Source organism: Silurus meridionalis, chromosome 17 (genome assembly GCF_014805685.1).
Source record: "Silurus meridionalis isolate SWU-2019-XX chromosome 17, ASM1480568v1, whole genome shotgun sequence".
Taxonomy (NCBI): domain Eukaryota; kingdom Metazoa; phylum Chordata; class Actinopteri; order Siluriformes; family Siluridae; genus Silurus; species Silurus meridionalis.
The window spans coordinates 13,491,803-13,504,222 of record NC_060900.1 but is presented as its reverse complement, the minus strand read 5'-3'; the positions used below and the strand labels follow the sequence as shown (position 1 = coordinate 13,504,222).

General features: G+C 40.3%; 1 protein-coding gene across 2 annotated transcripts; it reads right to left on the bottom strand.

The window, feature by feature from the left end:
- Nucleotides 1-422: 422 nt before the first annotated feature.
- lzts3b (leucine zipper, putative tumor suppressor family member 3b) lies at nucleotides 423-11,797 on the bottom strand. 2 transcript variants are annotated; one of them, XM_046870390.1, is made up of 6 exons: nucleotides 11,596-11,797; nucleotides 9,703-10,282; nucleotides 8,874-9,422; nucleotides 7,806-8,126; nucleotides 5,129-5,359; nucleotides 423-2,362 (listed from the first exon to the last, which is right to left on the bottom strand). In XM_046870390.1, exons 2-6 carry the CDS (start codon nucleotides 10,189-10,191, stop codon nucleotides 1,730-1,732), a joined length of 2,223 nt encoding a protein of 740 aa, XP_046726346.1. In that variant the 5' UTR covers nucleotides 10,192-10,282; nucleotides 11,596-11,797; the 3' UTR covers nucleotides 423-1,729. The 2 variants fall into 2 exon arrangements, with proteins under 2 accessions (XP_046726346.1, XP_046726347.1); XM_046870391.1 differs by lacking the exon at nucleotides 11,596-11,797 and adding an exon at nucleotides 11,151-11,577.
- Nucleotides 11,798-12,420: the final 623 nt, after the last annotated feature.

The window sequence follows — 12,420 nt, the reverse complement described above, 5'->3', positions numbered from 1 at the left end:
TCTTAACAGTGGCCTCCCCTTATATCCAACATCCAAGAACAGGATTGTTCATGACAAATATTTACCTACATCTTTACCTACATAAAAAACAAGTACGTAGGTAGCACTTTAATGTTGTAAAGTGTATAAGTTAAATAATGGCACACTACTAACAATTACAGAGAAGTCATTAATAACATCTACATCAGACTTTACTGATAAATGCTTTCTGCCTGAAATATTTTTATGTTTTGTCCATAATTTGACAGGGTTAAGGTTGTTATAAATCTTTGTATTGAAGGCAATTTTCTATAACATTAGCCAATGGTGGTTAAACCAACAAAATCATGTTTTTTTTTACCTCAAAATCCTTTTGCGTCGAATATGAAAACTGGACTTATTAAGAAAAATAAAATTAACATAACAATAATATGTGATTTCAATGTCACTTTGTGTCTTTATTTTTGTTTTTTGTTTGGATATGCTTTTCATCAAGCCATTACACACTAACATAAATACAAACAATAAAAATGGGTATAAAAAACATATCATTTTGCTCTAAACAATACCATAATTACATTAAGTACAACAACACCAACAACATTAAAAGGAACTTGGGTTTGGATACAGTTGCCTTGTGTCCTAGAAGAAATGGTAGGCTGAAGTGCCTCATGTTTTTAGAAAGTGAAGCAATGTTGAATTGCTTCATTTGTTCACAAGTAGAATATATAATAACTATTATCTTTTCAAAATATTCACAGAGTGCCTTGATGTATGAACATGTTTACATAAATAGATTACAACAATTAACAACCAAATTTGTAGTCTTCCAAGAATACACAATAAAGCATAGCAGCAACTCTGATCTTTTTTTGTTTGTTTGTTTAGAAAAGACAATGTTCTTCACCTGCAGCTTTTGTATAGGTTCAGATCACACTGTTTTAATGAATAGCATAGCAGAGGTGGTGCATGTTGACTACTTAGTGCAATAATATGTGTTTTTGACCATTGGTGGGATGCTGCTTTACATACCATCGATTATAATTCTGTGCTGTTTTCTCTATCTGCTTACTGTTCAACTGACCTTATATGCTCTCATAATCCCATTGTACAAATAAAGTCACATAGAATACTAAAACAAATTTAAAATTTTCTTTTTAGGACTTTTGTGACTCATTTCTCAAAGCAAACAAAACTAAAAAAAAAAAAAGGAAAACCTTTTTTTTTCTTCTTCAAGTAATTATTTTATGAATGGGAACTCTCCCAACACTCTTTGATGATCCTTTGTAATAATTTTTAGTCACTGCAGTCTTTGTGCAGTGATGGAGAACCAGGTTCCCCAGTATCCCTGAAACATTGTTGAAGTCTGTCTATGCCTTTCAGTTTACCCTTAACACTAAATTCTGTAACTTGACTTCCAATATTTTTCGAATCCTCATTCGAAATTCATCCTTTCTAATTCACTGATCCCCTCAATACCTTCAGTTATATAGTTAGCTGTCAGTGCAAGTGTTTAGTATGTATGTGTGTGTGCATGTGTGTGAGAGAGAGAGAACATAAGCTTTTGTCTCTTTGTCTCATTGAGTCTTTCATCATTCCAGCAAATTGATTTATAACTGCATCTTTTATGTTCCTTTAAAGTACAATGTCAAGCCCCTTACTGAATTTCTTGGGCTTTTTGACAGCTGTTTAAACAAACCATTTTAAATAATACATGTAACATAATACATGTCATCATACGGTGGCAGATCTAAATCTCAGTGGACTCAATCCTCTCCAGGCGAGAGGTTCCGGCCCATGGCGGAGCCAGCTGGTTAGGGGAAGGGGTTTTGGAATCATCTGGGGCTGGGGTAAGTGTAACGGTAACCGGTACAGGGTTGGGTACACTTACTGGCGGAGGTGAACTGGATGTTCCGCACAGCTTGGCTCCAAGCTGGCCAACACGCTCCTCTAAAGCTTGATTTCTTTGCAGCGTCTCTACATAGCTGAGCTGCAACTGTGCCTGGTATTTGAGTACACGCTCTTTCTCGTCCCGCCAGGTATGACGCTCTTGGGCAAAAGCAAGTGCTTGGAGCTCACGCTGCTGCCGTTCCAACCGCAGCTCACCCTGCAGTCGCTCTAGCTGCTGCCGCAGCTCTCCAGCTTCTTGCCGCTGTGCCTTTGCCTCATCACTCTGCAGGCTCAACAGGGCGTCTACCATTGGGCTGAGTGGTGAAAGAGGTGTCAAAACTTCAGGGGTGCGTGGTGAGTGCAGACCACCCCAAGGCAGGCTGCTGGTGAGTCCTGTTGCACGTTCACCAGTGTAGCTCAGTTCACCCAGAGCTCGTTTCAGCCCCAAGACCTCCGCCTCAAAGACCACTAGTTTGTCCCTTAAAATGGATACCTGAAGGGGGGAAAAAAAAGTAATGAGTGAAAAAGTGGTCGCTTTATGGAGCTAAATAATCACACAATTAATTTTTTTAAATCAAGTGTAATGATAGGTAATGACCTACTTATTCATACATTTCAACTCTATTATAAAAGAAAAAGCAGTCTTCAAGACTTTTTTGTTAAAGGCAATGGTTATTCAGTCAGTCACTTTAATATGAAAGTGTGCAGCTATCCAAACAGTGCAATGCCTAAAATAATGCAGATACAGGTTCAGTTAACATTGACATTAAATTTTAAAATGGGGTTTAATGCGAGATCAGTAACCTTTTACCCTGTTATGGTTGATGGAACCAGATTCAGGTATACAAGAAACTGATTTACTAGTATTTTTCACTACCAAACAGTCTCCACAGAAGACACAGGTGTAAAAATAATAATAATAATAATAATAATTCTTTGTGGAGGGTTGCAGGATAAAACACCTTGCTGATAATTCAATTTAATTCATTTTTATTTGTACTATTCTGTGTAAACACTAGAGAATGTTGTCTGAACTTCCCAGGAGATCAGCAGTTTATGAAATACTCAAAGCAGCCCAGCTTTCCCCCACTGTAAGATTATTATGTTAATATTAACTGAAGCGCTTGACCTGTAACTGTATGTTTTTATGTATTGTGCTGTTGCCACTTATTAGCTGATTAGATGTTCTTGATTGAGTAGGTTTACAGGTGTTGCTATTAAAGTGTGACAGTATATAGGCCTATAGGACTTGAGTCTGGTCTTTGACTCATGTCTTTTCTCGAGATGGTTTCTCTATTGACTTGTCTCTAAATATTGTCATTTGTAGATGGACTTGTCTCAGTCATGGCCACTTAATTGAGAGTTTGTATAATTATTGTTGTGTGTTCTTGCAGAGTTGAACCTGTAGAAAAGCTTCTGGTTCTTTTTGACATTGAACTCTAGAGGAGAGAATAAGACCTATGCAGATGTATAAAAAAAATCAAAACAAACAGACTGACAGTGAATGGTTAAAACCATTAATTCTTAGTTTCGCTATTTATATAGTAATAAAGGAAAATTCTCACTAATATGTCTTCAACGTATGTGTGGTTACAATGCTAAGCACCTAAATTAAATGCTAATACAGTAACAGAATATAAAGCTACATCTTTTTGCTTAAGAGCCATCAAACACTGATCTATATTTTTAAAGCACTATTAGTTACCCTGATTGATACGAAAATATTCTTGGCTTAATTTATTATGACTTAGCATTTTAATGCTCTTTACTCCACACACGTGCTTATAGTTTTTGTACAAACTGGTTACTATAGGAAAAGAGAGAGTCTTCAGGGTATAAAAGTGCAAAGACAAACATTTTTTAAACATTGCATACAGGGCACATTTAACTTTACCAATTACAGTAAAACTCTGTTGTACGAGCAACTAATAGTACGAGCAAACGGAGATACGAGCAACCTTGCTCGCAAAAATTTACCCTAGTTCACAAGCAAACCCACACTGCTGGTTCCCCGTTTTCAGCCAAGGGAAGCATCAGTCGCTTAGTTGATGATGTATCACATCGGTCGCTCTCGTTGTTCAGTGCAGCAAAAACGTAACTTTTTTAGTGTTTAAAAAATCTTAAAAAATGTCTCCCAAGAAAATCAGTGATGGTGCTGCGAAAACGAAATTAAATAGAATTACCATGGAAACCTAGAAGGTTACGAGCGTGTTGTGCGTCTCACACTCGCAATCAACCACTACCACATGGGTAAGTGTTAAATGATGTTTACATTACGGTAATTTGCGGTGTATTTGTTTGTTAAAATAGGCTACAAATACTTTTTAAGTGCAGAAATAAGCGATCGAATGAGGTCTCAGAACGGATTAAAATCACTTTTACATTAATTCCTATGGGGGAAATTTGTTCGAACGTACGAGCAAATGGACCTACGAGCAATTTTCAAGAACGAATTATGCTCGTACAACGGGGTTTTACTGTATCCTAATAAGGCTACACAAAGGCAGTAGTCCAGATATTTGAAGTGTCAATAGATGTATTATAAGATTTACTTTATTTATATATTTAGAAAAAAGTTATTAATTTCATAATTCTTTATTGTTAACTTAAAAAAATTTTGGTATGTTAATACTATTTAAAACGGAGGTGGCCAAATTTCTTCCAGTGAATGGCCAAAAGTCAAACTAAATTGTGGGTAATTGGCTGAAAGTAAATGTTGCATAATACCAAACATTATATTAAAATTAAATTTGCCACGATTTCCCTTATTTATGATTTAAAAATATTTAGAAAAAGATGCATTGGAAACATTACTCTGTAATAAACTAATGTTAATTTGTTTTCAAATGTTTTGGTCAATTGGGCATATCTTAAAATAAAAATCCAAAAACAATAACGATTTATATTACAACAGAGTTTAATGTCTAATAATTTAAGAGTTTAAGAAGTTTTTCTAAGTTGGGCTACATCTGACCGAGTCAGATAGTTTGCTTCTCTGTTTACATTTGTTCAAGTTTATCAGACTGAAAGTCTGTTTACAGAAGAAGGTACTGTTTTGCAGCTTGAAATTAAAATAAAAAATGTTCGGTAAATTACAAATGATTTTCTGTGTCAATGACATTTTTCCACATTTTGTCCTTTTCTCATATATGGCATGGTTAGCCAAAGATCAAAGGTCACTAGTTTGGGCATCTCTGGTTTTAACTATTACATGATTAGCAAATTTTTCAGAAATGTATGTTTATAGGCATGCATCTACCTCTGTCAGCGTCTTCTTCAGTTCTCCATCACATCTTTCCAGCTCACGGCTCTTGTTGCTATAGGAATCCTTCAAGCCGAGCATGGCCTCTTCTCTCTCCTTTAACTGGGCATTGAGCTCTTTAAGTTGACCCCTTAGTGCTACCATCTCGCCTGCTCTCTGGGTCACTTCATGCTGACTGTCCCGTAACTGTTGCTTCAACAGAGATATCTCTCCCACTTTTTGACAAACCTGACCAACACAAAACAGCACATAGTTACTTTTGCGGCATTTAGCATTTACTGCCAAGTACAAACTACATTTAGCACCAGAATTAATGGCATCCTTTAAGAGACTAGGCAAAACTAACTATAAAATTACCTTTATACACAAGTCAAAAATAAATGTATGCTATCTATTATCAAATTATTGTAGCAGCTTATAGTATAATATACAGTGGGGCAAAAAAGTATTTAGTCATCCACCAATTGTGCAAGTTCTCCCACTTAAAAAGATGAGAGAGGCCTGTCATTCTCATCATAGGTACACTTCAGATATGAAAAAAATCCAGAAAATCACATTGTCTGATTTTTAAAGAATTTATTTGCACATTATGGTGGAAAATAAGTATTTGGTCAATAACAAAAGTTAATCTCAATACTTTGTTATATACCCTTTGTTGGCAATGACAGAGCTCAAACGTTTTCTGTAAGTCTCCACAAGGTTTTTACACACTGTTGCTGGTAGTTTGGCCCATTCCTCCATGCAGATCTCTTCTAGAGCAGTGATGTTTTGGGGCTGTCGCTGGGCAACACGGATTTTTAACTCCCTCCAAAGATTTTTGAAGAGGGCGAGATCTGGAGACTGGCTAGGCCACTCCAGGACCTTGAAATGCTTCTTACGAAGCCATTCCTTCGTTTGTCTGGGCGGTGTGTTTGGGATCATTGTCATGCTGAAAGACCCAGCCACGTTTCATCTTCAATGCTCCCACAGTTGATTTCTTCACACCAAGCTGCTTACCTGTTGCAGATTCAGTCTTTCCAGCCTGGTGCAGGACTACAATTTTGTTTCTGGTGTCCGTTGACAGGTCTTTGGTCTTGGCCATAATGGCGTTTGGAGTCTGACTGTTTGAGGTTGTGGACAGGTGTTTTTTATACTGATAACGAGTTTAAACAGGTGCCTTTAATACAGGTAACAAGTGGAGGACAGAGGAGCCTGTAACAAGAAGTTGTTACAGGTCTGTGTCAGCCAGAAATCTTGCTTTTTTGTAGGTGACCAAATACTTATTTTGCACCATAATTTGCAAATAAATTCTTTAAAGAAATCAAACAAAGTGCCAAAAAGAATTTTGGTCCATCCATCTATGCAAAATTGTTGTAATTCAGCCACAATGGAGGGTTTTCGAGCATGAACTGCAACAGAATTCATGGTTCCATTTATCACAGCAAGTCTTTCAGGTCCTGAAGCAGCAAAACAGCCCCAGACCATCACACTACCACCACCATATTTTACTGTTAGTATGATGTTCTTTTTCTGAAATGCGGTGTTACTTTAAGCCAGACGTAATAGGACACACACTTTCCAAAAAGTTAAACTTTTGTCTCGCCAGTCCACAAAGTATTTACCCAAATGTCTTGGGGAACATCAAGACGAGTCTTAATGTTTTTTTTTGCTCAGCAGCGGTTTTCGTCTTGGATCTCTGCCATGCAGACCATTTTTGGCCAGTATCTTTCTTATGGTGGAGTCATGAACACTGACCTTAACTGAGGCAAGTGGGGCCTGCAGTTTTTTGGATGTTGTTGTGGGGTCTTATGTGACCTCTTGGATGAGTCATCACTGTGCTCTTGGGGTAATTTTGGTCGGCCGGCCACTCCTGGGAAGAGTCTCCACTATTGCATGTTTTTGCCATTTGTGAATAATGGCTCTCAGTGTGGTTTACTGGAGTCCCAAAGCTTTAGAAATGGCTTTATAACCTTTTCCATATATATAAGTAATCTCAATTACTTTCTTTCTCATTTGTATCTGAATTTCTTTGGATCTCGGCATGATGTCTAGCTTTTGATGATCTTTAGGTCTACTTCACTTTTTCAGGCAGGTCCTATTTAAGAGATTTCTTGATTATGAACACGTGTGGCAGTAATCAGGCCTGGGTGTAGCTAGAGAAATTTAACTCAGGTGTGATAAACCACAGTTTATTGCTTGTGTTATCTTTTACTAATATTTAAATTATTCTTAAACATTCCTTAAACTATCCACACTTTAAACATTAAAGTGTGGAATCAGGAAGGGGGCAAACACTTTTTCACCACTGTGTGTGTGTGTGTGTGTGTGTGTGTGTATGTGTTTATATATATATACACACACACACACACACACACACACAACATCCTTTCTTTACTCAGATATGAAAAAACTCAAATAAATCAAGCCCCAAACATCCTCCATGATTCACACTTCTGGCAATTAAAACTGTCCGTCTGTCTGAAACATCATCTGGACAAAGTTTGGTGTCCTGATAATTTGCGTAATATAAAACCATAATTACTTACTTAACATTTACCAGAATATTTTGTCTTCACGCTTGTTCCAATTATAATAAACATACATTTGCATAATGCGTCTATATTTGTCTATGCCCATACTGGTACAGGAAATAATACCACTGCCTATCTGTCTTGTCAAAACTATTACTGCTTACCTCCCACTTGGTTTCCTCCAGGCGGGGCAAGATTTCAGCCTGCTCCTTGCGGTAGTCCAGGCACTTTCTCTCCAGCTCTTCACGCTGAGCCAACAGGGCACTAATCTCCTCCTGAAGCCGGTTCTTGTCCTGCTGTAGTCGGCTGATCTGGGCCTGCAGTGCCTGTTGGGACCGTTGTGCCCGTCGGGTCACCTGCTGCAACCTTCCAGCATAGTTCTGCCTCAGCTCCTCCATCTCTCGCTCCCACACCCGCTGTTTCTCGTCAAACACTTGCATGATGGCTGCTTCACTCTGGTCCATGTTGCGGCGCATGTGAAGAACCTACATGGAAATCAAGTGGATGAGTTATCAAACAATATTCCTTTAGCAGGATCATGTAATTATTACAGTTATATAGGAATAAATTGTGATTAGTGATATGTGATGACTAGGTTAATGACTGAGCTTACTCACAGGACCTGGCTATACAAGTCAAGTATAATTGGATTTGGATATATTTTCTGAAATATATTTGTTGGGCATGTACTTCTAGCAGTTACCAAAAAATGACTCAGAGGTGATTATGAGAGTGCTTATGGTTCAAAACAACTTATTACAATTTTGCAGCCAAATAATATGCCTGAGACAACCTGTTCACACTGTGTCTATCTCACTCCAGCAGTAGAGTCGAAGCTCCCACCAATCCTAAGTGGTACCCCTTTTATACCAATACCTAAATTCATTATAGACAATAGACAGATTGTGACGTTTCTACACTGAAATGCTCTTTCAACCTAAAATGCTTGCTCATATTCCTGTCAGCACACAGCACCAAAAACAATACATTCACATATTCACATGAGCCTTTATACTTGTTTTTATGTATTTGTATACTCAGTATATTTGTATACTCAATTGACCAAATAAATATAAAAAAATAAATATAGCAGGAAAAAATGATAACCCTACTGTGAAGTTTATTCTAATGTAATGTAATTATATGATATGTGTGGGTTCTCTCTAGTTTTAAAAGAGCCATGTTAAATCTCAGCATGGAATTTTTTACGAATAAAAGATCTTTTAACTCACCTCTTGTTCTTTTTCCCACAACCGATCCTCTAAGTCCTGTATTATATCATCCGAAGAGGGTGAGGGGTGAATTGCAGCTGGCATATCAGCCAGGTGACACAGTCTATGATAGGAGGAAGAGCTCTTTCCCGAGGATGAACGGCCACTGTCCGAAGCACTTAAGCCGTTCTGGTAGTTGGGCTTGTCTAGTTTGTCCGTGCCCAATCTGTTGATATGACTAGTGGAGGCACTGAAGGGTCCAAGAGCCGGAGCTGGAGCATAGCTGGAACCAGGGCCTGTGTATGTTGGCAGGCTGGTGAAGGAGTTCCTTCCTGAGTCAGTCATGACACCCTGGCCTCCATCCTCTCTGCCCTGCTCTCTCTCTGGACTTTCACGTTCACTAAGTGGCTGGGGCTCATCAGATCCTCCTGTGCCACTGGCACACTGACCTCCAGCCCCACCCCCACCTCCAGCATGTGCCACTAGGTTCTGCATGGAGTGAAAGCTCTTTGGCACTACAGGTTTGAAGGCAGAGGGCCGAACCAATCCGGAATTGTTCTGAGAGTGTGCCTAAAGAGGATGGTAAAGATTCATACACAACACCTGAATGCAATTCACAGCAACAAAAAAAAGCATTTTTTTTTCTGCCTCTTATGTGTAAATAATATAATATGGCTATCAATCTATTTTGGTTTTCCAAGGTTTACAATAGTGCACTGTGGTCAAATGTCATAGGTCACTAAGCCTGTATAACCTTGTGTTTTCTCATCTGTAAACAGCGATAACAACCAAAGCCATTTCCATAATTATAATGGACTATTTGTTTTGAAAAGGACATCAATCAGCTCACCTGTTCTGATTTTCCCGACATGGGGAGAATCTTGGGTGGTGTTCGGCCATTTGCCTTTGCAGCATTTCCCTCTCTGATTTTCACAGCAACCATACTTTCACCACTCTTCTCTCCAGTGTGTATAACCACATTCCTGCGAGCATCTATGCTCATGTCCCCTAGCAGCCGAGGTGCCACCCTGCGGCCGGCAACGTTGCTTTCAAAGCGTTCGCAGATAGATGGTACCCTCTCCAGATTGGAGGAGGCAGTGGTGGATTCACAGCCAGCAAGCTGGGGCCGGTCTGTGGTTGTGCTGCTACCTCCCCTTTCATCGCTGGAGCCTGTGCATTCAGACATGGTAGGTGGAGGGTTGAGTCGCTCAGTGCTGAAGATGCGATCTGATGGGCCTCTCCGTGATAGGGGTGGCCCACGAGGGAGGGTGGTACGTGTGCCGACGCTTTTCATGGCGAATTCTTGCTCGCCAGCCACCCCACTGCCAACACTGCCCATGGTGGTCAAGGTCTACTTCTCACTCAGCACCACAACCCCTTACACGGGCCATTATACCAAATGATGTTCCATCAGCTAGTAGGCACATACACTGGAGAGAGAAAGAGAAAGAGAGCGAGAGGATAATAGATTTAGCTCCCTGCAGGGTTAATAAATAACAATTCCCTAGTAGATATGACAGATGTGCATATATTGTATGTACATTATCTCATTGATGAAGGTATGGTAGACATGACTGTAATAGGCATACCCCTGTACCCTCCTGAAACCTCACATCACCTCTCACCTTACCCCTAAGCTTCTAAGCGCACACACACACACACACACACACACACACACACACACATCAGTATGCATACTACAGACTCTTTACCACCACAATATGAAACATATCTCTAAGTCCTGTTTTCAGAATTGCTAAACAGCTCGAACACTGTACCTTCATGGCTGTACAGAGCATCAGTTTTGTGAACGTTATTAAGGCCTTGAAACTTTCGTTCCACTTTGCAGAAGTCAGTCTAACACTGATAACCTGTGACTGTCTCGACTTCACGTCAAGTTTGCGTGTTTGACTGGTATGGAGTTTCAATAATTGCCTTTAGTAACTGTAGCATCCTATACCCACAGACAATGGGAGACGTGTTTACACAGAGCCCTAAAGAATACTTAACTCATAGCTGTTGTTAACTCCCAGGAGTTATCTATCAACACCACCATCTCCTGAGACACCAAATCTCTCCTAGAACAGAAAAGCTGTCCTACATATAGCTTTTAATATCTGCATCTCTTTCAGATGTGCTTCCTCACACTATCCACACAGACCTTCTGAAGCGCGCCGTACACACGGGTTTTCTATTCACCCTCCACCAATGAGGCCTCCATGGCCGATTTAGTGATAGAGTGATAACACTTACACACAGACACAGCGGTGCTCACAATGCTGAGCTCGAAACACTTACAGGAGCATCTCGAGTGATAACCTGGCCCTCTACACTCTCGGTTTCTTTATTCTCTTCGCCGCTTGCATGTGCATTACATAATGCGTGTCGGGATCCGTTCTCCGTAGGATTTATACGGGAGAGAAAGGGCGCATCGTTCGCTCTTTCTCCTCGGTGCATTTCAGTGCCATTCCCGCGCTCCTTAGCCTGGTTCTCTCCTACTCAGACCAGTCTCAGGCACACCAAAGACTCCGCTTCTTCTTGCCCGTGTGTCTCGGTAACAATAGCGACTACAACCCGTAACGGTTCGTCGACATGCGACGCCGTCCTGGACGTTACAATCAGGATGCGCGAGGAGAGAGCAATAGGCTATGCGTGACACGTAAGTACGTAGCTACGAATCCCCGTGTTTGAGGTTCACCAGCTCGGGCTGAAGCGATGGATACTCGTAAGCCGCTGTACTTACTGTTCAGAGCACCGCGGATGAGCGGAAGAGATTCATAATCACCGAAGACTCGCGGTGATGAAAACGAAATCGAGCTCCTGATTATCGCTTTGAATCAGATGATGGAAGCGGCGGATGCGTGTATCAGCTGGGCCACACGCCCACCTCGACCCCGCCCCTCTGTCGCACGCTGGACACGCCCCTTGGAGGCCGTGATAGGCACCACGCGTGTGAGTAGTAGATCACCCGCAGCCAGGTGGCTACAATCCAGCTGGCGCTCTGCTTAAGGCTCGATCGAGTACGCGATTTATCTCCTTGTAATGAACTGAACCGAGTAGAAAGAAATGCCACTGATGAATGATAGAAACGCAACATATTCACAAGTCGATGGTGAAGTTCAAACAGACCTCGTTTTGCACTGAGGCCTAAAAAAGAGCTCGGGAATAAAACTCTAACGTGATCTGAAGCGCTAGATCATCAAGCCTAGTCGAATATTTTTTTGCCAAACGAGTAAACAGGTGCAACATATAAATACAGTTTTTTCAGAGAGAAAAGGGACATATAATGTATGAGTACCTACTCCTGAATTTATCCACATGGTGTTATTCAGATCTTTATAAGATGTCCACCTTTTTAATAATATTTAAAACCCTTATTTTTGTGCATTTCTACACATTTGTTATGGAGCTATACATGCACAGAGACAATGTCTTTTAGCAGGTCTCAGGCTCCATTCACAAATTCACTGGTGACATCAACGCGTAGCAGTTACCATGGAAACGGGCTCCATCAAATTCAGGGCGTACAGTGCCATGTGACACAAATAAGATCTAGCCACCAGGGTGT